The 22,008-nt window shown below is 57.2% G+C and overlaps 7 protein-coding genes across 7 annotated transcripts; 4 read left to right on the forward strand and 3 right to left on the reverse strand.

Annotated features, from left to right (window-relative positions):
* Positions 1–325: 325 nt before the first annotated feature.
* On the forward strand, positions 326–2,689 carry CMQ_8009 (uncharacterized protein; the record flags this gene model as incomplete). Its single annotated transcript, XM_014313649.1, has 1 exon — positions 326–2,689. One exon carries the CDS (start codon positions 326–328, stop codon positions 2,687–2,689), a length of 2,364 nt encoding a protein of 787 aa, XP_014169124.1.
* Positions 2,690–4,058: 1,369 nt separating this feature from the next.
* On the forward strand, positions 4,059–8,115 carry CMQ_7931 (glycerophosphodiester phosphodiesterase gde1; the record flags this gene model as incomplete). The annotated part of the gene is made up of 4 exons (XM_014313571.1): positions 4,059–4,075; positions 4,130–4,248; positions 4,467–7,903; positions 7,966–8,115. The coding sequence occupies 4 exons, from the start codon at positions 4,059–4,061 to the stop codon at positions 8,113–8,115; spliced, it is 3,723 nt and encodes a 1,240-aa protein (XP_014169046.1).
* Positions 8,116–8,852: 737 nt separating this feature from the next.
* CMQ_7875 (uncharacterized protein) lies at positions 8,853–10,438 on the forward strand (the record flags this gene model as incomplete). The annotated part of the gene is made up of 4 exons (XM_014313515.1): positions 8,853–9,236; positions 9,316–9,636; positions 9,698–9,921; positions 10,189–10,438. 4 exons carry the CDS (start codon positions 8,853–8,855, stop codon positions 10,436–10,438), a joined length of 1,179 nt encoding a protein of 392 aa, XP_014168990.1.
* A 294-nt stretch (positions 10,439–10,732) lies between these two features.
* On the reverse strand, positions 10,733–11,524 carry CMQ_7921 (uncharacterized protein; the record flags this gene model as incomplete). The annotated part of the gene is made up of 1 exon (XM_014313561.1): positions 10,733–11,524. One exon carries the CDS (start codon positions 11,522–11,524, stop codon positions 10,733–10,735), a length of 792 nt encoding a protein of 263 aa, XP_014169036.1.
* A 391-nt stretch (positions 11,525–11,915) lies between these two features.
* On the forward strand, positions 11,916–14,177 carry CMQ_7827 (ABC fatty acid transporter; the record flags this gene model as incomplete). Its single annotated transcript, XM_014313467.1, has 2 exons — positions 11,916–13,393; positions 13,451–14,177. The coding sequence occupies 2 exons, from the start codon at positions 11,916–11,918 to the stop codon at positions 14,175–14,177; spliced, it is 2,205 nt and encodes a 734-aa protein (XP_014168942.1).
* Positions 14,178–14,535: 358 nt separating this feature from the next.
* Positions 14,536–16,596, reverse strand: CMQ_7974 (lustrin a-like protein; the record flags this gene model as incomplete). The annotated part of the gene is made up of 2 exons (XM_014313614.1): positions 14,536–15,549; positions 16,216–16,596. 2 exons carry the CDS (start codon positions 16,594–16,596, stop codon positions 14,536–14,538), a joined length of 1,395 nt encoding a protein of 464 aa, XP_014169089.1.
* Positions 16,597–19,102: 2,506 nt separating this feature from the next.
* CMQ_7994 (cobalamin-independent methionine synthase d) lies at positions 19,103–21,558 on the reverse strand (the record flags this gene model as incomplete). Its single annotated transcript, XM_014313634.1, has 3 exons — positions 19,103–21,175; positions 21,249–21,406; positions 21,486–21,558. The coding sequence occupies 3 exons, from the start codon at positions 21,556–21,558 to the stop codon at positions 19,103–19,105; spliced, it is 2,304 nt and encodes a 767-aa protein (XP_014169109.1).
* Between the last annotated feature and the right edge of the window lie 450 nt (positions 21,559–22,008).

Here is a 22,008-nt window from a genome sequence, read left to right on the forward strand (position 1 = left end):
GCATGATGCGACGAAAACGCTGCTTTTCGTTCTATCGTCGCGCCGTTAAATATCCAGGCAACGTCTCTGCTTCGATTCAACGGGCCTCCAGCAGCACTGGAGATATGCTCCGGATATGCAGCACATGTGGTCACAGGCCCCTAGGGGTCACATATGTGGCAATTGCAGACGGAGCTTGCACCGGTCGATTCACAGCAATGCCTTCAACAACCATCTCCGGCCGGTAGCACGACGACCGACCACATCAGCGAGGAATATTGGCACTCGAAATGGGAAGAGAAGGGTAGGAGCAAGTGAGATATTCACTGCATATTATTCGAGCATAATGGCGACGGCCGCACTGGCCGATGCAAGCCGCAAAGATCGACGGCGAAAAGATCTCGATCAACGCATTACTGAGGCCCGAGAAGACTTGGCTCGGGTCTTACGAGAGTCTTCGTTAGCAGACTGTAATACCGCGCTAAATAAAGAGGGCCTGGGACTGCTATTACGCAAAGGACATGCCTTGGATGAGACCTCCATCAACTTGGCGTCTCACCGCAAGGTGGTCGAAGGACTTCGTGCCATTTGCGATTCGCCAGGACAATTATTGCGGCAAGGGTCTGAGATGAAGCATCGAAACTCCTATTCGTCCTGGCTGCATGAGCAGTTCGGCCTCCAGAGGCGATGGTGGACCCAGCGGCCGGCTGCCAATGCAGGATTGGACGATATCGAGGCATTATTACTTGCAGAAGAGTATGCGCTCATGAGCTATGGCTTGGAGAACGAGAAACACGCAAGCACGGACGCGTTCAAGCAAAGGGAGCCACAGACGCCGCTTCAGTTCACTAAGATGACTGAGGCGACAAATCAACTCGTGGACGAGCTCTTAGGCGAGGCAAATCGATTAGGTTACCCAGATGACATCGCGGCGCAAAAAGCTTCCAAGGAAAGTTTGGATTCCCCATGGACGGCTATACGTATGTTGAGATCCGATGGATATCCAATGTACCGACATCCCGATTTAGCCCCAGAGGCTGCAATTGAAGCACGGCTTGCTGCCAACACGGCAACGAGGAAGATTTTTCAAGACTGGGAGTACACAAGGGCCTACGGCCCGTCGAAGACAAAGTTTCTCTCCGGGAGGAGACAGCCAGAGGACAACTGGTACAGGAAGCAAATCAAGTTTTGGGTAGCTAAGTTGTGCTACAACATGCTTGTTTCAACCGCACCCCCCGGCATCTACAACTACAACGCTCTGATTTTGGGGTTTACTCGTGTCGGAGAGCACTCCTTGGCCGGGCTGGTTGTCAATTCCCTGTTATACCAGAGTCGCCTGCTGCCAACGCAGCAGACATTAGTGTGCTTACTACAACATTACCGGGCACAGGGCGATCTCGTTGGGTTCTATAAATTGATTCGCCGGCTCGTAGCGGAGGACTCTCGTGGAGCGAAGATTCGGCGACGGTCTTTGATTGATATGAAAGCACGCCCTTATATGATGGGATGGGCAAATACGCACGACGTCACGGTCACAGACGGGTTTGTGGTGCAAAGAGCAGAGATCGACGGACCTGTCTTTAATGCCATTCTGACAGGTCTTCTGTCTCTGGGCCAGGTGCGACACGCAGCTGTGGCATTTGCCAGTTTTCTGAGCGATTGTTATGAAATCAAGACAGGCGCTGTGAACTGGGTTGTGAACTGCGTGTTGGACGCGGTGGACGTTCCCGCAGCGCGTGTGCTGTTACGTGGTTTCGTGGAGAATGCGAGTCGAATTACGCCATTGCTTATGAGCGAAGAGCGGTATGCAAGGAAACTGTCCATTAAGATCCAGCTACTACTGTCAGTGGCATCGGTGTCTGGGCCGTCAGGGCAGGTGCAGACGCAGCACCAGAACCTAGGCCATGGCTACGACAGCCTGGTAGATGACAACTGCCAGCGCATCGCTCATGCCCTATTTGTGTCAGATACGCTGCAGTACGTAAAGCGCCTCCGCCAGATCGTACTTGCGGCGCAGGGCGCCGTTACAACCGACGAGGCATTGTTCAGGATGTCTGCCCGTTCGTGGTCGGTCCAATTTGACAGCCTACAAGGGCGACAAACGAGACTGGACCAGGAGCGATCAACGTACCGAAAAATGGCCGAGCTGACAACGATTGACGAGGCTGCACGGACAATCTTCAGAGTCTGTGCACATGTCATGGAGACGTTCCTAGTCATTGTCTCTGACGGCATGGACATTTCGGATTTATATCGGAAATTTTTGCGGCAAAGCGAGCTTCCGTTCATGATTCGGTTCGAGTCTTATGTTGCCACATCTCGAAAAACAGCAACGCCGGCACCGGCGGAATCTCGAAAGCAGGCATCGATGGTGGAACGTATGGTTGTCGTGGATGGACCAGCCGTTGGAGGTTTCCTGGAGGATCGGTTCAAGCACATTCTCCTGTCCCCCCTGTCTCCAGACGATCACGCAGCTGCAGGCATCGATGCCACTAGGAACATGTTCAGGGATGTAGCGCTAGATGCTGTTCTGGAAGCCAGGGCTCTCCACGATCTGAAGCAACCTAAAAGAAACGGTGGCGCCGAGACACAAGTGGAGCTGTCCGTCCCACAGGCAAAAGAAGAGACGCAGCGTGCTGTACGGGTAGAATTTGGGTCGCGTTATCCCTATGGACTGTTCCAGGCCGGAGCCATTCTGCCCAACAATTAGGTCGAGCAATTGTACTCCGTATAGTGCTCGATTAAAGGTAGCGACAGGACAAAGAGGTACAGACAAAACCGGACCATGCTTAAAGCATCTTGGCTAATGGAACACAATAAATAGCAGGCGGTGAATGAGGGCGGCGCTGATTCGCCATACACCCCCAAAGTAAATAAAAGCATGGTCACGATGCTCCTTCACGATCTGCCTATTGTCTGATGCTTAGCCTCCTTTTCACCGCCGCCTTTGGCAACTGTACACGCGCAGACTTCTGCAAATGGCCCGTTGGTCCACTACCCATGGTATCTTACCCCTCCGCAGCACACAGCAGGTCAACCGAGCAGACTTGATCAGTATAGTCCCACGTCTTGTTAGTCTACACCCCCCCACCACAGGTCCTCTGCCGGGGCGGGATGGTTAGGCGTGTTCCGGCTGGCTGGCCAGTAGAGACGGGGCACCTGTCCACGGTCACCACTGCATCAATCGGAATGGGCACGGTGAGAATGGCTGGTCGTTGGACTCTACGGAGTTAGAAGTACCTCGTACTCTAGCATAGGAATCATCGGCCAACGGCAATTTCACACCTGAAAGAACACGGTTACTGACAGCCCAAACACGACAGTGTTCGACAAGAACCAACCAGAACCATGTATACACATGCGTGGGACGAGCTTCCGTGACGACGCCAGTGCACAAATGAAGTTTGCACGGTAGACCCACAACTTATGTACACTGGTAAACTGAAAATTCCGTCGTTCATTTGTCCCCACTCCCTCTTTTACTTGTACAGCTTGTGATCCCATGTCATCAACGCTGTTTCTTGATCCCCTCGAGACCCTTTGCTCTAATCCTCACACCTCTAATCAGGCGTCGTTTAATCAAAGACACTACTGCGCCTGCTGCAGGTAGATACATTGACTGAACCCGCTCAAAAACAGCAGGCTAGAACGCGGCCAAAGTTGGTTGGAGTCACTCTTTTGCCGGTGCCGGCTCTCCTTCATCTTGTCTACGAATACTTTACTTTTAACCCTCTTTTTTGGTGTTCTCGCTTTCCCGATCCACTGCTTCATCTTAATATAAATAAGCGGCTCCTCCCATAGTCAGATGGCGTCAATGCTACCCAAACGACTGCACATGCTCTTGACCGGTTTCTCCTGATACACGATAGGAAAACTAAAGATTCTTTCTTACTCACTAGTAAGAAACACATGGGATGCTGTATATTCTCTCATTAAATTGCTTGGAATGAAAGACTAAGACGGAAAAACAAGAGAGCAAGACATCAACAGCCCTAGACTGGTAAACGGTGCTCTTGCTGCCCGTTCAGACACCAACTTTACGACACACAATTGGTCCTTTTAAACGAGAATAGGCCACGATGAAATTTGGAAGGAAGTACGTTACTTCCCTCGCACACCCGCGAGCAACTTTTGTCACTAACACTTTCAGTCTTCCGCGAAACCAGGTGCCCGAGTGGGCTTCCTCGTACATCAACTACAAGGGCCTCAAGAAGCTCGTCAAGGTGGCCTCCCAGACCGCAGAGAGGGGGGAGACCGCGGATCTTGCAGGTGGGAAATCCCGCACCTCTGCTGCGCTTTTCAGCATCACTTTGCCCTTTCGCCCTTCTTATGCTGCCCGTCGTGTGTCCCATCAAATGTTTAAATTTACCCCCGTGCGCAATCCTGATCTGTCTTCAACTTTAACTTTCTTTTGTCTCGTGTCTTTTTCTCTACCTCCTGGAACGACCCGGGCCGTGAGCCTAACAAGTCATTTCCATTGAGAACAGAGTTTTTCTTCGCCCTGGACCGGAATCTGGAAGACGTCGACTCCTTTTACAACAAGAAATTTGCCGACACTAGCCGCCGCCTTCGTCTCCTTCAAGACCGCTACGGAACTTCGCCCGAGGTCGTTGCCCATCTCGACCAAGATGAGATCGAGGAGCTCATGGGGGCCCTGCTCGAGCTGCGCAGCCAGCTTCGCAATCTACAATGGTTTGGCGAGATCAATCGCCGTGGCTTTGTGAAAATCACCAAGAAGCTCGACAAGAAGGTGCCTAATACATCTACCCAACACCGCTACATCGCCACAAAGGTGGATCCCTGTCCCTTTGCTCGTGACACGGCAATTTCTCGTGTCATGTCCGAGGTCAATCGCTGGCTCCTAGCCCTAGGCGATGTCAATCAGATCGACGATACCAGATCCGAGCGTTCTACCCACTCTCTCGGCCGTGTCACGACCAAGGCCATGCTCAACCTCTCGAATGCCCTTCTTGATAAGATCGACCAGGCCATTCGGTCCAATGATTTGGGGAGCTTGGAGGCAGGTCTTCGTGAAGGCCACGTGGATCTCAGCGGGGAGGATCAGACCTCGCCGTTAACGCAAGGTCTCTTACTCAACCTGCTCCAGCGGGCCATCTCAGCTCGCTCTCGCGACACCATCCGCTTTCTCCTGGGCCATTTGCATTCCCTGGACGAGCCGGACGACATAAACCAGAGAAACTGCATCCATCGCTTGGTCATTCATATTGGCCGCAGCAAGTCGACACCTCCCATCGCACATCAGCAAGAGGCTGTCAGTAACCCGACGCCGTTTCAGCTCCGGCACACGAACCACTATGCCACGCAATATCTAACTCCAGCCGCTTCACCATTGCCTGTGCCGCGTGCGAGCCACACCATTGAATCGCAGCTGCTCGAAGCTAGCGATCCACGCGTGCAATATCTCGTCTTCCTGCTAGACAGTCTGAGTCGTGAGCAGCAGCCTGCGCTTCAGGCACGTGACTTGTTCGGCCGTATGCCGTTGCACTATGCAGCGCAGTTCGGATTTGTCGTCGTGTGCGAGGCTGTCATTTCCAGGATGCAGGCCTGGGGACAGTTCAATGTTGAGAACGGAATTGACGCGCCCGAGTGGCAGGACAACGAGGGATATGCACCAATACATCTCAGTGTCATTGGCGGCCATCCATTGACGACCAAGGTGCTTCTGCATAGCGAAGACTGGAAGGGGACCAACGAGAGCAAGAGCCATGTGCGTATGGCCAAATCCAGCGCCGTTCTTGCTATTGCTACCAAGCACAACCACTTTGTCATAGTGCAGACGCTCGTCGATGCCGGAGTGGATATTAACTGGCAGGACGAGACGGGCGAGACGGCATTGCATATTGCGGCGCGTTTCGGACACCACCGCTGTGCGAAGATTCTCTTAGCCGGTAGCAATACGCAGAAGGCCTCTCCTGATCTTCCCGAGAAGTCATTTGCATGGACACCACTACATATTTCGGCCGTCGATGGCCATCTGTCGGTGGTACGCCTGCTTGTGGAGACTGGTGCGGATGTCGACAAGGTTGATTCGTCTGGCTGGACGGCTAAGGAACACGCCGCTCTGCGTGGCCATCTAGACATTGCTAAGCTCTTGCTCGAGTCATCGCGGCTGGCCCCGGGAACAGAAGCCCAGGCGTCGTTAGAGGACGCCACACCGTCACCTGGCAGCAAGGCGACAACTCCGGAGGCAGTTCCAGAAGCGTACCTGTCGCTGGGTGACCGGACGTCCAACAGTGCCTCGCGCCTTGCCTCGGCTTTGGAGCCGCTTCCGCCACCTGTCCGGACATACGGCCATCGCTATCTCAAGGACGAGACGCTGGTACTTGTCAGTCTCGGGTCGATGGACATGCGCAAGAACACTGACGCGGTCAAGCTGGACAAAGTTCCACTCGCGGAAGCGCACAACACACAGCTAGACACGGCGCTCTCGATCGTCGTGTCGGCTCACGGTGCAGTGGGCGAGCCTACGGTGGTGGATCTCCCAGTGCAAGAAAACATCTCGACAGAGCCTATTGTGTTCACGACAAAGGACATGAGCGGCGTCAAACTGCTTTTCGACATTGTCCCCACATACTCGGGCAATAAGAAAAACAAGATCGGACGAGGCGTAGCCCTGCTGTCGACGGTGCGGCCGACCATCGGCTCGAAGCGGATGAACTTACAGGGCGACGTGTGCGTGCCAATCATGTCGGCGGATCTGGAAATAATCGGCACGGTCAACTTCAATTTTCTGGTGATCACGCCTTTCATGCACCCGAACATGGAAGTGAATGCGGAACACACGTATTGGCGCAAGGTGTCGTCGGCGCCAATGGTCATTGGCCACCGCGGAATGGGCAAGAACATGACTTCGAACCGGTCGCTGCAGCTGGGCGAGAACACGGTGCCATCGTTCATTGCAGCGGCCAACCTGGGCGCCAACTACGTAGAATTTGATGTGCAGTTGACCAAGGATCACATTCCCGTGATCTACCACGACTTCCTTGTCAGCGAGACGGGCTTTGATGCTCCTGTGCACACTCTGACTCTGGAGCAGTTCCTGCACATTAACAGTGGCAGGATTCGCAGCGGCAGCAAGGGTGACGGCCACACGAATGGGCACGGCGCCACAAACGGCAGCCGCACGAGCGGAAAGGCTGCTGGAGCCTTGGCGTCGTTGCTGAGTACCACGCCTGCGAACAAGTCAGCTGCAGCCGGGGAGTCAGACGGCACCACACAAGGCGGCGTACAGCTTCCCGAGAGCATCAACGGAGGTGTTGGCAGGGGCGGCCGCAGCCGGGTTGGCGGGACGTATCGGCCGCCGCGGCGAGCCATGTCGATGTCGCTGAGTGGGACGGCCGACGAACGCACGGTGCTAGAAGAGCGGATGAAGCACACGCGCGACTTCAAAGAGAAGGGCTTCAAGGCCAATTCGCGCGGCAACTTTATCCAGGCGCCGTTTGCGACGCTGGAAGAGCTATTTAACCAGGTTCCGGCGTCGGTAGGGTTCAACATCGAGATGAAGTATCCGATGCTGCACGAGAGCGAGGAGCATGAGATGGACACATACGCCGTGGAGCTGAACTCGTTCTGTGACACGGTGCTGACCAAGGTTTACGAGCTGGCGGGCAGCCGCAACCTGATTTTCTCATCGTTCAATCCTGACATCTGTCTCTGCCTCTCCTTCAAGCAGCCCAATTTCCCCATCATGTTCCTCACGGATGCGGGTGGCGAGCAGGTTTGCGACATCCGGGCGAGCAGCTTGCAGGAGGCGATCCGGTTTGCGCGGCGGTGGAATCTGCTGGGAATCGTAAGCCTTGCGACGCCGTTTGTGAACAGTCCGCGTCTGGTGCGGGTAGTCAAGCAGAGCGGGCTGGTGTGCGTGAGCTACGGAACTGAGAACAACGACCCAGAAATGGTGGAGGTGAGTTTGTGAACGGCCTGCGCGTTGCTAAGAGGTGACAGTATATGCTGACAAAAACGCAGCGCCAAGTCAAAGAGGGCATCGATGCCGTGATAGTTGACAGCGTGCTGGCCATACGGAAGGGTCTGACCAAGGAAGATAGCAAGGTGGTGGCAGCAAGTAGCGAGAAGCAGGTGACAGACGGCGTGGCCGTTTCGAAGTTGACTGTATAAGCCACGTTCACGACACAGCCGGGACGAAGGGTGGATAATAGAACAAGCCAACGCGGCGGACTGGCCGGCAAAGGAGCATTTCCACTACGACATAAAGTGAAAGTTTGCCTGTTGTAGCATTGGCTGCCTCCCCTCTTCAGCCACCAGGCCGAGAGGGGAATAGCTGTTTTTCCCAGAGCGCTAGCCAGACAGCGTCTGGGCTGCGATGTCATTTGCACTTCTCTATCGCTTAGCAGTGCCCATGCGAGGCGCTTACTCGTTCTGTCCGCCGTAGTAGAAAGCAGAGGCAGTGATGAGGAGGCTGTCCGCAAAGCATATAGGCGGCGCTGGGAAGCAAGAGAAAGGTTAGGAAGAGAGGTGAGGAAGGTGGGGCGGCGTTCCCCTCTAGGTGGCTTACATAAACAGGACTATAACTTTTGCGACTCCGCAGCAGCGCTACTCGCTCTCAGGCCCGGCCCCTCCTCTTTTCTGCGCCGCCCAAGCGAATTAACAGCTTCGATCCTCCAACAACTCTCTTTTTTTTCTCCTGTTCTTCTTCTCACCTTGTCTTCTCGCCTCTGCCCGTCCGTCTCTTCGCCCGGCCCGCGGTCTAGTCTTTTTTATTCGACTCATTCTCTCCCGATCAACTGTATTCGGTCGGCATCTCGTCGCTATCGCAAAGCTCTCGCCACTGCGTCAACATCAGCCAGCCGCTGCCCGTTCCCAGACATCAGAATCGGGAATCTCTTGCCACTGCCATGGCCGGACCTATGTCTCCTGGCAGCGACGGCCCCAGCTTCGCGCCTCCTCCGCTGCCCGCTGGCTGGATTGCCCAGTGGGACGCCGCTAGCCGCAAGTACTACTACGTGCAGCTCGCGACGGGCGTGTCGCAGTGGGATGTCCCGACCGACGCAGCCCTTGCCGGAGGTACACCGACGCCTAGCCACGCCGGAACAGAACATCCTTTCGGAGCCCCTCCGGCCGGGGGGTCTATCGGTGCGAACGGTGCAAGCTCCATGTTTACGCACCCAGACGGCTCGCAGACCATTCGCCATCCAGATGGACGGCTCGAGCCCGTGATGCCGTCCGAGATTGGGACACGCGGAGTGTCGGATGGACCCTCTGGGGACCGAAGCCTGAGTGTGAGTGGTCTTTGGCGGCTTCGGGCCATTGGCTGGAAAACACGGATTTTGCTCTTGCTAACGACGACGCAAATTGCAGTCCTTTGCCGCAAGCCTGCTACAAGGCCAGCACAGCAACAGCAGCCAGGGCGGATCCAACCCTCTCGGACAGCTGCTTAGCGGGCTATCGCACTCTAGCAGCGGGAGTAGCGGGAAGCAGAACGGCAGCAGCAGCGGTGGTATCGGTGGCAAGCTGGTCGGACAGCTGGCATCCAATCTCTTCTCATCGGGCAGCAAGCCGAGCCAGGCACAGCCACAGACATACCACCAGGGCACGACGGGGCAGACACCGCACGCGAGCGGCGGGCTGGCAGGGACCGTCATGGGCGGTATGGCCGGAATGTTTGGTGGAGGACATCAGGTAAGAAACGACGAGCAAGCCGAAGGAGACCGGGGATGAATATTGGCTGATACAAGAGCAGAACCAGGGCCAGAACTACGGATACTCGGGGTCCGGTCAGAGCGGCACCTACTCGGGCGCTGCGCCGCCCACATCATACCAGCCGATGTCGCAGCCGTCATACAGCTCGCAAGGGGCGCAGTCTGCCGCCGCCCCTGTGACATCGGCACCACCTGCCTCGTCCTACCAACAACACACGGCTGCGCCATCCTACGCCCCGCCGCCGGCAGCAGGCCAGCCGTCACAGTACGGGTCGTACGGACAGCCGCAGCAGCCGTCGCAGAACACGGCCCCATCATATCCACCACCCCCTATGCAGCACCAGCAGAGCCAGCCACACCAGCAGCACCAGCAGCACCAGCAGCACCAGCAGCACCAGCATCAGCACCAGCACCAGTCTCACCAGTCGCACCAGTCGCATCAGTCGCACCAGTCGCATCAGTCGCATCAGGCACACCAGGCCCACCAGACGCACCCGCAGCAGCCTTCGTACAGCGGCCCGTCTTCTCCCAGCTACGGTTCTCCTACACAAGGCCCGACCGGCGCGTATGGTGCTGCTGCGACGACATACTACCCGCCACCACCGGGTCAACCGCCGCACCAGCAGAACCAGCAACACCAGTCGCCGTCACCGCAGTACGGCCAAGCGCCACAGTACGGCCAAGCGCAACAGTACGGCGGTGGTGGTCAGGCGCCATCGTATGGTGCGCTGCCACAGGCTTCGTACAGCCAAGGCGGGTATGGTGGCCAGCAACGGTACTAGTATCACCGATGGAGGGCGGATGTCGTAAAGCACAGCAGGCTGTTTTGAGGCCGGAGGGCAGAGGGCGGAAAGGTGGGCCAGCAGTGGAGGTATGGGGGATGAAGGAGAGGCAGTATCTTTTTTATGAGGAGGGGCTGTCTGGAGATTGTTCCGGGTAACAGACTGAACCGTATTTTGAAGTTTCTGGGCGAGTTGCATTCAGGAAGCAGCGTGATTACCTATTATGTGCGAGGAGGCTTGACTCTGTAGATACGGGCTGTATAACTGACTTGTCTGTGCTTTCTTTCGTGTCGCTTATGTCTGCTTGCTTTTGGTCTGCCGGGCAGCGGCCATCACGTCCGACGCAGCTACAGAGCGCAGCCAGCGGACAATGTGACGGGACAGGGCGGCGCTGACGGCGGCTACCAGCAGAACAACTACGACCGTTGGTGCTAGCGAGCGTGGCAGGACGTTGAGGAGAAAGGGATCGAGGATGATATCGGCCAGCACGGGCTGGACATGTTGGGGAAGCATGAGGGAGCGGTTGGCCGCGACGTAATCGGCGGTAGCGACGATGCGAAGGAGAAGGAAGGATGTTGGCAGATGGCGTGGCACAGCGGCTTCGTCATTCTGGGCGCCGTCTGAAAAGCTCGTGAGCGACTTGGAGAGAATCGGCGAGGCCAGCACGACGTCAGCTGAAAAGGCGTCTACATCAAAGGCCGTCGGCTGCTGCAGCACGCGATTTCCAAGGTCAGTTCTCCGTCCTCTCGGCGGCGTCCCGGAAGAGGAACTCACCGTGGCAGCCCAGCACACCCGAGCCTCGTAACGCTGACCGGGCTGCAGGCCGTCCAGAAGGACCCACGTGGTGCTCTTGGCATCGAAGTCGGTGGCCCAGGGGAAGGCCGCAGAGAGGGGTGTGCGCCATGTGCCGTCGTTGTCGTCGGGGGTGAGACGGTGGAGATGCGAGATGGCAGCTGAGAGCGAATCTGGGAGGGAGACCGGTGCTGCGGCTGCCGGTCCGAGGAAGATGGCCTTCTCGACATTGGCAGAGCCGGTTGCGGCTAGCAGTGCCATAACGGCCAGGACAGCGAGAAGAGGAGGCGGCATGACGGGGGCAAAGCAGCGTGGATGACAGAGAGCAGAAGCTCGTCGAAAGCTGCACGAGGACTCCGTACTAGTAATGGATGCGCGCCACAAAGCACCGCCACACTCACATGCTAAAAGCTGGGGAAATGGGACTAGCGGGATTGGTCTATCTGGGGGGAAGGGGCGACGGCGCAGCCAGTGACGCAAACGCCGAGGAAGGAAGGAGGAGGCATGCAAGAAGGGACAACCGGCAGCTTTTCATTTCTCATTTTGCATCAAAATACAGGGCTCATCGCGGAGAAAAGAGCAGATGACGAGGCAGCCAACGACAGTGCATGACGGCAACAAGACGGACGAATAGGGAGCAATACGACAGGCAAAGGCATCGCGTCGCAGCAGCTCCCGACGACCGATGGCTGCGCAGTCCAAGCTGACGGCCACGGGGCCACGGCTGCTGGCCGACCAGCACCGCCGCACGGTTGCCTGGGCGATTCGGGCTCTGGTCAAGGCGTACGTGGCCAACCGGACGCGCATCTCGCGGGTGGTGTACGTGACGCTACTGGTGGCGGTGGTGAACCGGGTGCGGCAGGCGATCGCAGAGCAGCGACAGGCCAGCGAGCCGGGAGAGTCAGAACGCGATAGCAGGCATTGTAACGCGAAGGAGGACGAGGCCGGCAGCGGTAGCAGCGGGGGGGGACGGCAGCGCAAGATGGAGCTGGACCGGGCCTTTTTCCACTCGCTCGGACGGCTCCTGCGCATCGTGGTGCCAGGATGGCGCAGCAAGGAAGCACGGCTGCTGGCGAGCCACAGTGCCTTCCTGGTGGCACGGACACTGCTCAGCCTGCAGATTGCGGCCATGGACGGGGCGCTGGTCAAGAGTCTGGTGCGCGGACAGGGCCAGCAGTTCCTGCGGCGCATCGCGTGGTGGATGGTGGTGGCGGTGCCGGCAACGTTTACCAACTCGATGCTGGCCTACCATCAGGCACAGCTGGCACTGCGATACCGCACGCGACTGACACAGCACATCCACGAGCAGTACCTCACGCGCATGACCTTTTATGGGCTGTCGGCGCTGGACGACCGCGTCAAGAACCCAGACCAGCTGATCGCCGTCGACGTGGCTCGCTTTGCCAGCAGCCTGGCCGAGCTGTACGGCAACCTGGCCAAGCCGCTGCTCGACATGACCATCTACACGTACTCGCTCTCGCGCAGCGTTGGCGGCGAGGGCGTCGTGTCCATGGCCCTGCTGGTCCAGCTGTCGGCCCTGGCCATGCGCGCGCTCACGCCGCCCTTTGGCCGCTACGTCGCCGACGAGGCGAGGCTCGAGGGCGAATTTCGCTTCCAGCATGCCCGCCTGATCGACCACGGCGAGGAGGTCGCGCTCTACGCCGGCCATGGCGCCGAGAAGGACACCCTGGACAAGGGCTACTTCACCCTCATCAAGCACGTCAACTACATCCTGCGCCAGCGCTTCTACCACGGCTTCATGGAGGATTATGTCATCAAGTATCTTTGGGGAGCCCTCGGCCTGGTCCTCTGCAGCGTGCCCGTCTTCGTCCCGCTGCCGGCTGCTGCTCGCCAGGCCCTGGCCTCCACCGCCAGCGGCAGCAGCATGGCCGATCGAACCGAGAGCTTCGTTACCAACCGCCGCCTGCTGCTGTCCGCCTCCGACGCCTTTGGCCGCATCATGTTTTCCTATCGCGAGATCATGGAACTTGCCGGCTACACCGCCCGCGTGGCCTCGCTGCTGGACGTCATGACCGACGTGCGTGCCGGCCACTTTGAGAAGAACCTGGTCTCGAGCAGTGCCGGCAACACCGCTGACCACGCCGCCGTCCTTCGTCGCCGTGGCTCCGTCGTCGAGAGCGACACCATCCAGTTTACCGACGTGTAAGTTGCCGCTTTCTCTTTCGCACTATTCGCACTGTGTTCTTGCTGACGCCGCAGACCCATCATCTCCCCCAACGGCGACGTCCTCGTCCCGAAGCTGTCCTTCTCCCTGAGGCCCGGCGAGCACCTGCTGGTTGTTGGTCCCAACGGCTGTGGAAAGTCGTCGCTCTTCCGCATCCTCGGCGGCCTCTGGCCCGTCTACGGCGGCACCGTCCACCGACCGCCACCGGCCGACATTTTCTACATCCCCCAGCGGCCCTATCTGCCGCACGGCTCTCTGCGCCAGCAGATCACCTATCCCGACAGCCTGCGGGCTATGCGGGCCAAAGGCGTCACGGACGCCGACCTGCTGCAGCTGCTGCGCTTGCTCAGCCTCGAGGAGCTCGTTGCCGGCCAGTCGGCCGGCTGGGACACCGTGGCCGAGTGGCGCGAGGTTCTCAGTGTCGGCTGGCAGCAGCGCGTCGCCATGGCCCGTCTGCTCTACCACCGGCCGCGCTACGCCATCCTCGACGAGTGCACGTCTAGCGTGACCTTGGAGATGGAAAAGACCATGTACGAGCAGGCCAAGGCCATGGGCGTGACCCTGATGACCGTCAGTCACCGGCGCAGCCTGTGGAAGTACCACAATCGCATCCTGCAGTTTGACGGTCAGGGCCACTACGTCTTCACCCGTCTCGATGCCGAGCGTCGCCTGCAGCTCGAGGACGAAAAGGACGATCTCGATCTGCTGCTGCGCCAAGTCCCTGACGCAGAGCGCCGCATCGCCGAGCTCGAGGCTGCGTGACGCGACGACGACAGGCCCGCAAAGAACGGCCGTTCCAGCTACTTGTACTTATAGAGTGCCATCCCATTCCGCGGCGAATCTTACAATTTGTTTTGCTTAGTCATATTGGTCATATGGGGCGGCATGGTCCAAACGGGCAGTTGCTCTCTTTGCTTTCTCTATTTACTTTCCCGGGCCAGAGAGACCCCGTGGTCCCTTCTCCAGCTGGCCATGAACCGTGCGTAAACACATGCAACCTTCGTACAACGTACACTCCAAAGTATAAGACAAGAACAAGAGATGATACTAAGAAAAGGCAAACCGAAGGAGAGGGAGAGACGTCAGTCAGAACACGATCTCTCGGTCATCCGTTCGTTCTCTAGAAGAGCGGCAGCGAGCGGCCGTTCTTCTTGGATCCCTTCTTGGATGTGGAGTTGGACGCTGCCACAACGGTCGAGTTGGACGCGGTGGCGGAAGCCTTGGCCGCAGTGGACGTAACCGTGACGATGACCTCGGACGGGCAGTCTTCCGTGGCCGTGGCCGAAGCCGAAGCCGCCGCCGTGGTGGGCGTCCGGGTCAGCGTGATGACAACGTCAGACGAGCAGTCGGTGGACGCGGCAGCAGCCTCGGCCGTAGTGGTAGGAACCACGACAGCAGCCTCGGCCGTGGTGGTAGGAACCACAGCCGCAGCGACAACGGCGGCATTGCCCGTGACGGTGACGTAGACGGTCTCAGCCTTGGCAGTGACGGTCACCGTGGCTGCGCATGTGCACTCCGATTCCGATGCGGCAGTAGTGCTGGCAATGGCAGTCGCCAGCGTCAGGGTCTGGACCTCGCTCGTGGTCAGGTCCGAGGTGAAGGTGGACGCAACGAAGGTGGTGAAGACGCTGGAGGCCTTGACGACGCCCTTGGAGCCGGTGCTGGCGGTCACGGTGACGGTCTTGACGGCCGACGTGGTCATGATGATGCTCTTGGTGACGACGGCGGTGATGGTTGTGGTCGACGAGGTCGAGGCGGCCGGGCCGGTCACGGCAGCAGCGGTGGCGGTGGCAGTGGCACTGCTGCTAGCACCCCCAGTAACAGCGGCAACGAGGCCAGTCGAGAGAGTGCTGCCAGTGATGAGGCCAGTGCTGGCCAGGCTAATCACGCTAGACGAGATGGACTCGGCGGCGGTGACGGGGCAGACAGTCGTCGTCAGCGCGATCGTGTTTGTGACCAGGACGGTGGTGAGAGCCTCAACTGGCAGCGATGCCAGCGCAGCCGTCTCGGACGCGGCCGGGCAGTTGGTGATGGACGCAGCGCACGAGGTGATGGTGACGACGCTGGTGGTGAGCACGGTCAGCGTCGTCAGATCGCTGCCAACGGCCGTAGTCGTGGTGTTGGGGAAGGTCAGCTTGCCGGACGTGGCAGCCGTGACGGCGGCAGCACTGGCCGTGTTGTTGGTGAGGGGAGCAGTCACGGTAGCAGCAGAAGGAGTGCCAGAGACAGCAGCCACGGCGGTGGTGGCAGAAGTAGCCTTGGTGCCAGGAGCAATCGCGGCGGTGGTGGCAGAAGTGGCCTTGGTGCCGGGAGCAGTTACGGCAGCGGTGCCAGAGGTGCCAGAGACGCTGCCCGAGGAGACAGCAGCCACGACAGCGGGGGATGAAGCGCTGTTGGAGGCAGTGGTGTCGCTCGAGGCAGCACTCACGGCAGCAGTGGCAGCAGTAGCAGAGGAAACGATGCCGGTCGAAGCAGTCAGAGCAGCAGTGCCGCTGGAACCGGTCACGGCAGCAGTGGCAGCAGTCTCAGAGATGCTGCTAGGGCCAGTCACAGCGGCAGTGGCGGCAGTCTCGGAGGAAGCGACACCGCTTGAGGCAGTCAGACCAACAGTGACAGGCGAAACAGTGCCACTAGAGGCACTCAGACCAGCAGTGGCAGAGGAAACAGTTCCGCTGGAGGCACCAGTCACAACAGCCGTAGCAGCAGTCTCAGAAGAAGCTGCACCGCTCGAGGCAGTCACGGCAGCAGTAGCAGCAGTCTCAGAGGCGCTGGTCTTGCTGCTGGCAGTGATCACGGCAACGTCAGAAGTCGAAAGAGTGGTGCCGGTTATCAAACCGGTGCTGGCCAGGCTGATCACGCTGGACTTGATGGACTCGGCAGCAGTCACAGGGCAGATGGTGGTGGTCAGGGCGATCGTGTTTGTCACCAGGACGGTGACAATGGCCTCGGTCGACAAAGCTGCCAGAGCGTCGGTCTCGGTGGCAGCCGGGCAGTTAGTGATGGAGGCAGCGCACGATGTGATGGTGACGATGTCGGTGGTCAACACGGTCAGAGTGGTGAACTCCTCGGCCGAATCGTTGCTGCGACGAAACATCTGTCTGTGGTGCTTGCCACGCGGGATGGACGAAGCAGAGGCGGCGGTGGCCATCAGGCCGACGGCCAGAGCGTTGATGAGCTGCATGGTGATGGAATATACTTTTGAGATATGCGTAGATGTGGATCTGGACAAGTGGGTGTGGTAAGACGAGGGCAGCGGATCGTCAACGAGAGATTGGACAGAGAGCGTGTTGAAAAGAGCTGAAAATGGAAATTCCAAAAGGTGTTTTGTAGATTTCCGAAATATTGACTTGCAATGTAGAGAACGAAATGGTCGTGTATGATACCTAGAAAAGAAAGAAACCTGCCGGGCGTGGTAAAGAAAGGATGAATGAACGAGATGTGTTAGGTAGGAAGGAGAAAGGAAAGAGAAAAAGCGACGAGGACGAGAAGGAGAGATGAGGGGACCCTATATGCACTTTCGACAGGGAGCCCTGTCAAGCCACTTGCAGCAAAATCGCGTATTTTGCCGTCCGATCCACGACTCCTTGCGACACCCCCCCCTCCTACGTAATATTGCACACGGGTGTTCCGTCTGCCAGAAACCGGTGTGCAGGCGGCTTAGCATGTTCCACCATGCTTGGACCTTGCTTAGATCTAAGCCAGGCGCCAGTCGAACGAACGGGGGCTGCTGATCCGGAGGTTAGAGCAAACAAGCCTGCCTCTGTCTCATCCAAAGAAAACGTGAGGAAAAATAAGGGGCCCACCAGGGGGGCCACGATGAATAAAAAAGCCCACGATGCCGCGCGTGGCTACCAATACCCGTACTCGTACAGGCGGCCTATGCAGCCAGGATTTGCCTGGTGCCTGCTTCTTGCATTAGCACTATTCTCATTTCACAAACAAACAGACCCATGCAGACAGCGCGCGCGTACTTGTACGGGACGCTCGGCCGTCTGATGGAAACCAGATGAATCTGTACGACGTACTCCATAGAAGCTGGCTGGTTGCTTTTTCATACTGGGATGGCCAGCCGACCAGTCATACAAGTGGGGCAGGCGCGACCGCTATCCACGTTATTTCCCAAAAAGGAAATGGCCAAGGGGAGAAGGCAACGTGTAGCTTGTCAAACGGCCAACCACGAGGCTGAACTAGCAATTCTGCATGAGCAAAAAAACGAGAGAAAAAAAAGGGGTCAAGCCAGGGTCTCGCTGCTCATGTTTTGCGACGCAAGACACATACATAGCACAGAGTAGTATAATTCTGCGTCTTCTACGGAGTGCTCTGTACAGAGTCCGAGACGAAGCAACGAGGCATTGACCGTAGCTTGGCGGCAGCCCACAAGATTGGACGATTTACTCCCATCCCATGCAGACAGAGGCCTGCCAACCACGACATGCGCAGAGCCGCCCTCCCGGCCGAGAGCATACGAGCATGAGCAGGATGCCTGCGCCTACATGCACCATGGTGACGCGTACGTTTATATTCACCAGCAAGATACGCGTACGTCGTAACAGGACTGCGCAATTTATATGTTCATCTTGTCGCCCCATCAAGCGGCCTTCGGACAGGCCTCCCCCCCCTTTTAATATTCACACATCGTATCCTACAGGCTCGGAGAAGACGCAGAAGCGCCGCCATATGAAAAGAGGCAGAGCCTACGAAAACCCCTGAGCGGCTAACCAGGCGACTCATACAAATTACGGTACAACGTCCCGCTGCTCCACGAAGAAGCGGGGTTACAGGCTTCTCATAGTGAAACAGCCCCTCTCCAGCTCCACTGCTTTTTTGACTTGGTTGGCCATTGTACGTCCTAAGTTATAACCGCCACATACGATACTATGTAGCATTACTCCGTACTCCTGCTGGCCAACCCTGACCACCAATCCGATCTTTCAGCCCCAAAACTCCCCACCGCCAGCAGATTCAAAATTAAAGGTTGATCGCATGAAACATGTACTCGTACTCCGTGTCTACGACGTATCTTACATGGCCTTCCACCAAGACGTATAGCACTACAGAGTACGGAGAACTCCACAGGCCACCAATACTGCTGTATGTATGGAGTACTCCGTACGGAGTACGGAGTACTCGCAAGGAGTATGCCAACCACAGGCGCCAGGTACGCAGTACTGAGTAAGATACGCTAACTCACCGCTTTCCATCCTCTTCCGAACGGGTACATCACTGACAAAATGGCCTTCGAGTCTCCCAGTTGAATTGGGTCTCTATTTATATTACAATATGGTTGACGGAGTGTGCAGCTCTGCCTAGTGTCTCCCCGTTGCCGCGCCTCCCATGGGTATCCGGTTGAAGGAATGTCCCCTAAAACACCTGTTAAAAGCTCCCTTTGCTTAATCTTTCGTAAGCGTTGTATGTGTTTTATGTGTTGAATGCCCACCCCCGCAAGGGTTGGATGCTTTTGTTAACCCTGCGATGGTCGTGACCAGCTTCAAATGAGAGGAATGAGAAATGACGTGAGAAATGTCCGCAAAAAATAGAACAGCCCGCAAAATGGTCCAAACGCCGATGTTGAGATCGGATCCGCCTCGTCGTGAGGCGGGACAATAAAAAGCCAAATGGTCGTACTTCGTGACTCAATCGGACCGGCGAGTGCAAATTCTTGCTGCCCTCCAGCGCAGTTGATCTGCTTACTGTTTCGAGTACTTGGTCCGGTAGAACTTGGCGGCGTTGACCATGTTCACCAGTGCCGCCTTTGTCTCAGTCCACTGCCGCGTCTTGAGACCGCAGTCAGGATCGATCCACAGCTGCTCCGGCTTCAGGAACTGCAACATCTCCTCAATGCGGTCGCAAATCTCCTGCTCACTCGGCACACGCGGCGAGTGGATATCGTACACACCGGGGCCAATGTGGCGCGGATACGCAGAGTCCACAAACACCTTAAGAAGCTTTGCGTCCGATTTGCTGTTCTCAATCGACAGCACGTCAGCATCCAGCGCAGAAATTGCGTGGAAAAAATCCTGGAACTCAGAGTAGCAGAAGTGCGAGTGGATCTGCGTCGAGTCCTCCACGCCCGTCGTCGACAGGCGGAACGCCTTGACCGCCCAGTCCAGGTAGGCCACACGTTCCTTGCCAGCCCGTAGAGGAAGACCCTCGCGCAGCGCCGGCTCGTCCACCTGGATGACATCAATGCCGGCCTTCTCCAGGTCCACTACCTCGTCACGCAGCGCTAGAGCTAGCTGCTCTGCCTGCACTGACTGGTGCACGTCGTCACGAGGGAACGACCACCGCAGGCACGTCACTGGGCCCGTCAACATGCCCTTCATCGGCTTCTTGGATACCGATGCGGCGTACTTGCTCTCCTTTACCGTCATGGGCGCTGGCCGAGAGATGTCACCCACAATGATGGGTGGGCGCACACAGCGAGAGCCGTAGCTCTGCACCCAGGCGTGTGTGGTGAAGGCATAACCGTCCAAGCGCTCACCAAAGTATTGCACCATGTCGTTACGCTCTGGCTCGCCGTGGACATACACATCCAGCTCAAGCTCATCCTGAATGCGAACGTTCTCGTCAATCTCACGTTCAATGAAGCGGTCGTACTCGGCCTCTGTGATCTCGCCCTTGGTGAGCTTATTGCGCTGCAGCCGAATCTCCTTGGTCTGGGGAAACGAGCCAATGGTCGTAGTGGGGAACAGCGGCAGGTTCAGCTTCTTCTGCTGCTGCGCAATGCGCTCCGGGAACTCCGACTTGCGGTTGTAGTCCTCTGGCTTGATTTGCGACTGGCGCTCCTTCACCTTCGGGTTGTTAGTGCGGCTGGATGTAGCACGTGCCTGCCACGACTTGGCATTGGCCTCCAGTTCTGCGCGAACCGAGTCAGGGCCGTCCGTCACTGCCTTGGCAATGAGAGCCACCTCGACAGCCTTCTCACTGGCAAACGAAAACCAGTCGGCGATCTCAGCGTCCAGCTTCTTCTCGCTTGCTAGCGTGTGCGGCGTGTGAAGGAGTGAGCTGGATGTGGCAACGATGACGCGGTCCTTGCCAAGCTTCTGGATGGCAGCTTCGACTTTTTCAATAGCGCGCTTCAAGTTCGTCTTCCAGATGTTGCGGCCGTCGACAACACCAACAGATAGCACGGTCTTGGGACCAAGAGCACCAATAACAGTGTCCAGCTGTTCAGGGTTGCGTACCAGGTCAACATGCACGGCGTAAATGTCCTTTGGCAGAGCCTCCAAGTTGTGCACAACATCGCCGAAGTAGGTGGAGAAGACGAGCTCGGGAATTCTGGCAGCCTCAGCCGCAAAGTGGTCATACGCAGTCTTGAAAGCAGCCTTTGTCTTTGCTGGCAGGTCGAAAACGAGGACGGGCTCGTCGATCTGAACAGTCTTGGCGCCAGCCTCTTTAAGCTGCGCCAGGAGAGCATCGTAGACCGGCAGCAGCTTGGACAGCAGGTCGATGGGGTCAACCGACTGGCCTCGGTCAGCCTTAGCGAGGTGCAGGAAGGTGACCGGACCAACGAGGACAGGGCGGGTGACAATTCCAGCCTCCTTCGCCTCGAGGAACTCGACCACGGCCTTTGGCTTAGCCACTAGGGTGAAGTCCTGGTTGTCCTGCAGGGTGGGCTTGACGTAATGGTAGTTTGAGTCGAACCACTTTACCATCTCCAGGGATGGAAGATCGACACCACCCTTCTGATGGCCACGACCCAACGCAAAGTACTCATCAATGGGGTTTAGCTTAGCGCTGGTGTACCGCTCTGGAACAGCCTGAAAAGAGATTGCATTAGAATTAACGGTGCAACACGCCGATGAGAGACAAAGAGGGGTATGGAAGGCATACACCGAAGTCCTGGATGTGGCTGAGCACCTGGTCGTACAAGGCAAAGTCATTGCTGGGAATGATGTCGACACCGGCATCTTTCTGGATCTTCCAGTGCGCAAGACGGAGGCGCTTGGCCTCAGCGAGCAGGTCGACCTGAGTGATCTTGCCTCCCCAGTCTATCCGGTCAGTTTCAATGGAAAGCAATAGACGAGGGAAGAGTATTGGCGTGTGAGTCAGGGGAATATAAAGACGCACAAGCTTCGGTAGCCTTCTTCAAGTCACGGTTGACTCCCATACGAGGGAAACCCAGAATCGCGGATTGAACCATGATGGGCTGGGCTCGGAGGAATTTAGAGAGGACGCGGTAGCTAATTGAGTCAGCTTGAGGTCGGCGTATAAGAGTTGAAAAGGAAAGGGGGCCGAAACATACGAGAGAGCTCGTCTGTGGGGGAGCAGACGGGTCAGTGTGAACTGAAGTATGATAGTGAAGGGGAAAGTGGGTGGATGTGAGTGGTGAATGAAAACGAAGAGAGAAGAAAAGAAGAGGAGATAGGGAAGATTTTTTTCTATTAGAATATAATCTAAAAGCCAGCGGGCGGTGTGTCAAGTGGGATGATGCCTTCGCTGCGGGGTGGAAGGGACGAAGAGTGAGAGGGCGCAGGTCAGCTTCTGAGGTGCGAAAAAGTTTCTGGCGGGGTATCTTAATCGGACATGGTACGGAGTACCTATAATAAATTGTGCCATCAAAATACTACTCAAGGATGTCGCCACTATTTTA

Source organism: Grosmannia clavigera (assembly GCF_000143105.1).
Source record: "Grosmannia clavigera kw1407 unplaced genomic scaffold GCSC_82, whole genome shotgun sequence".
Lineage (NCBI taxonomy): Eukaryota > Fungi > Ascomycota > Sordariomycetes > Ophiostomatales > Ophiostomataceae > Leptographium > Leptographium clavigerum.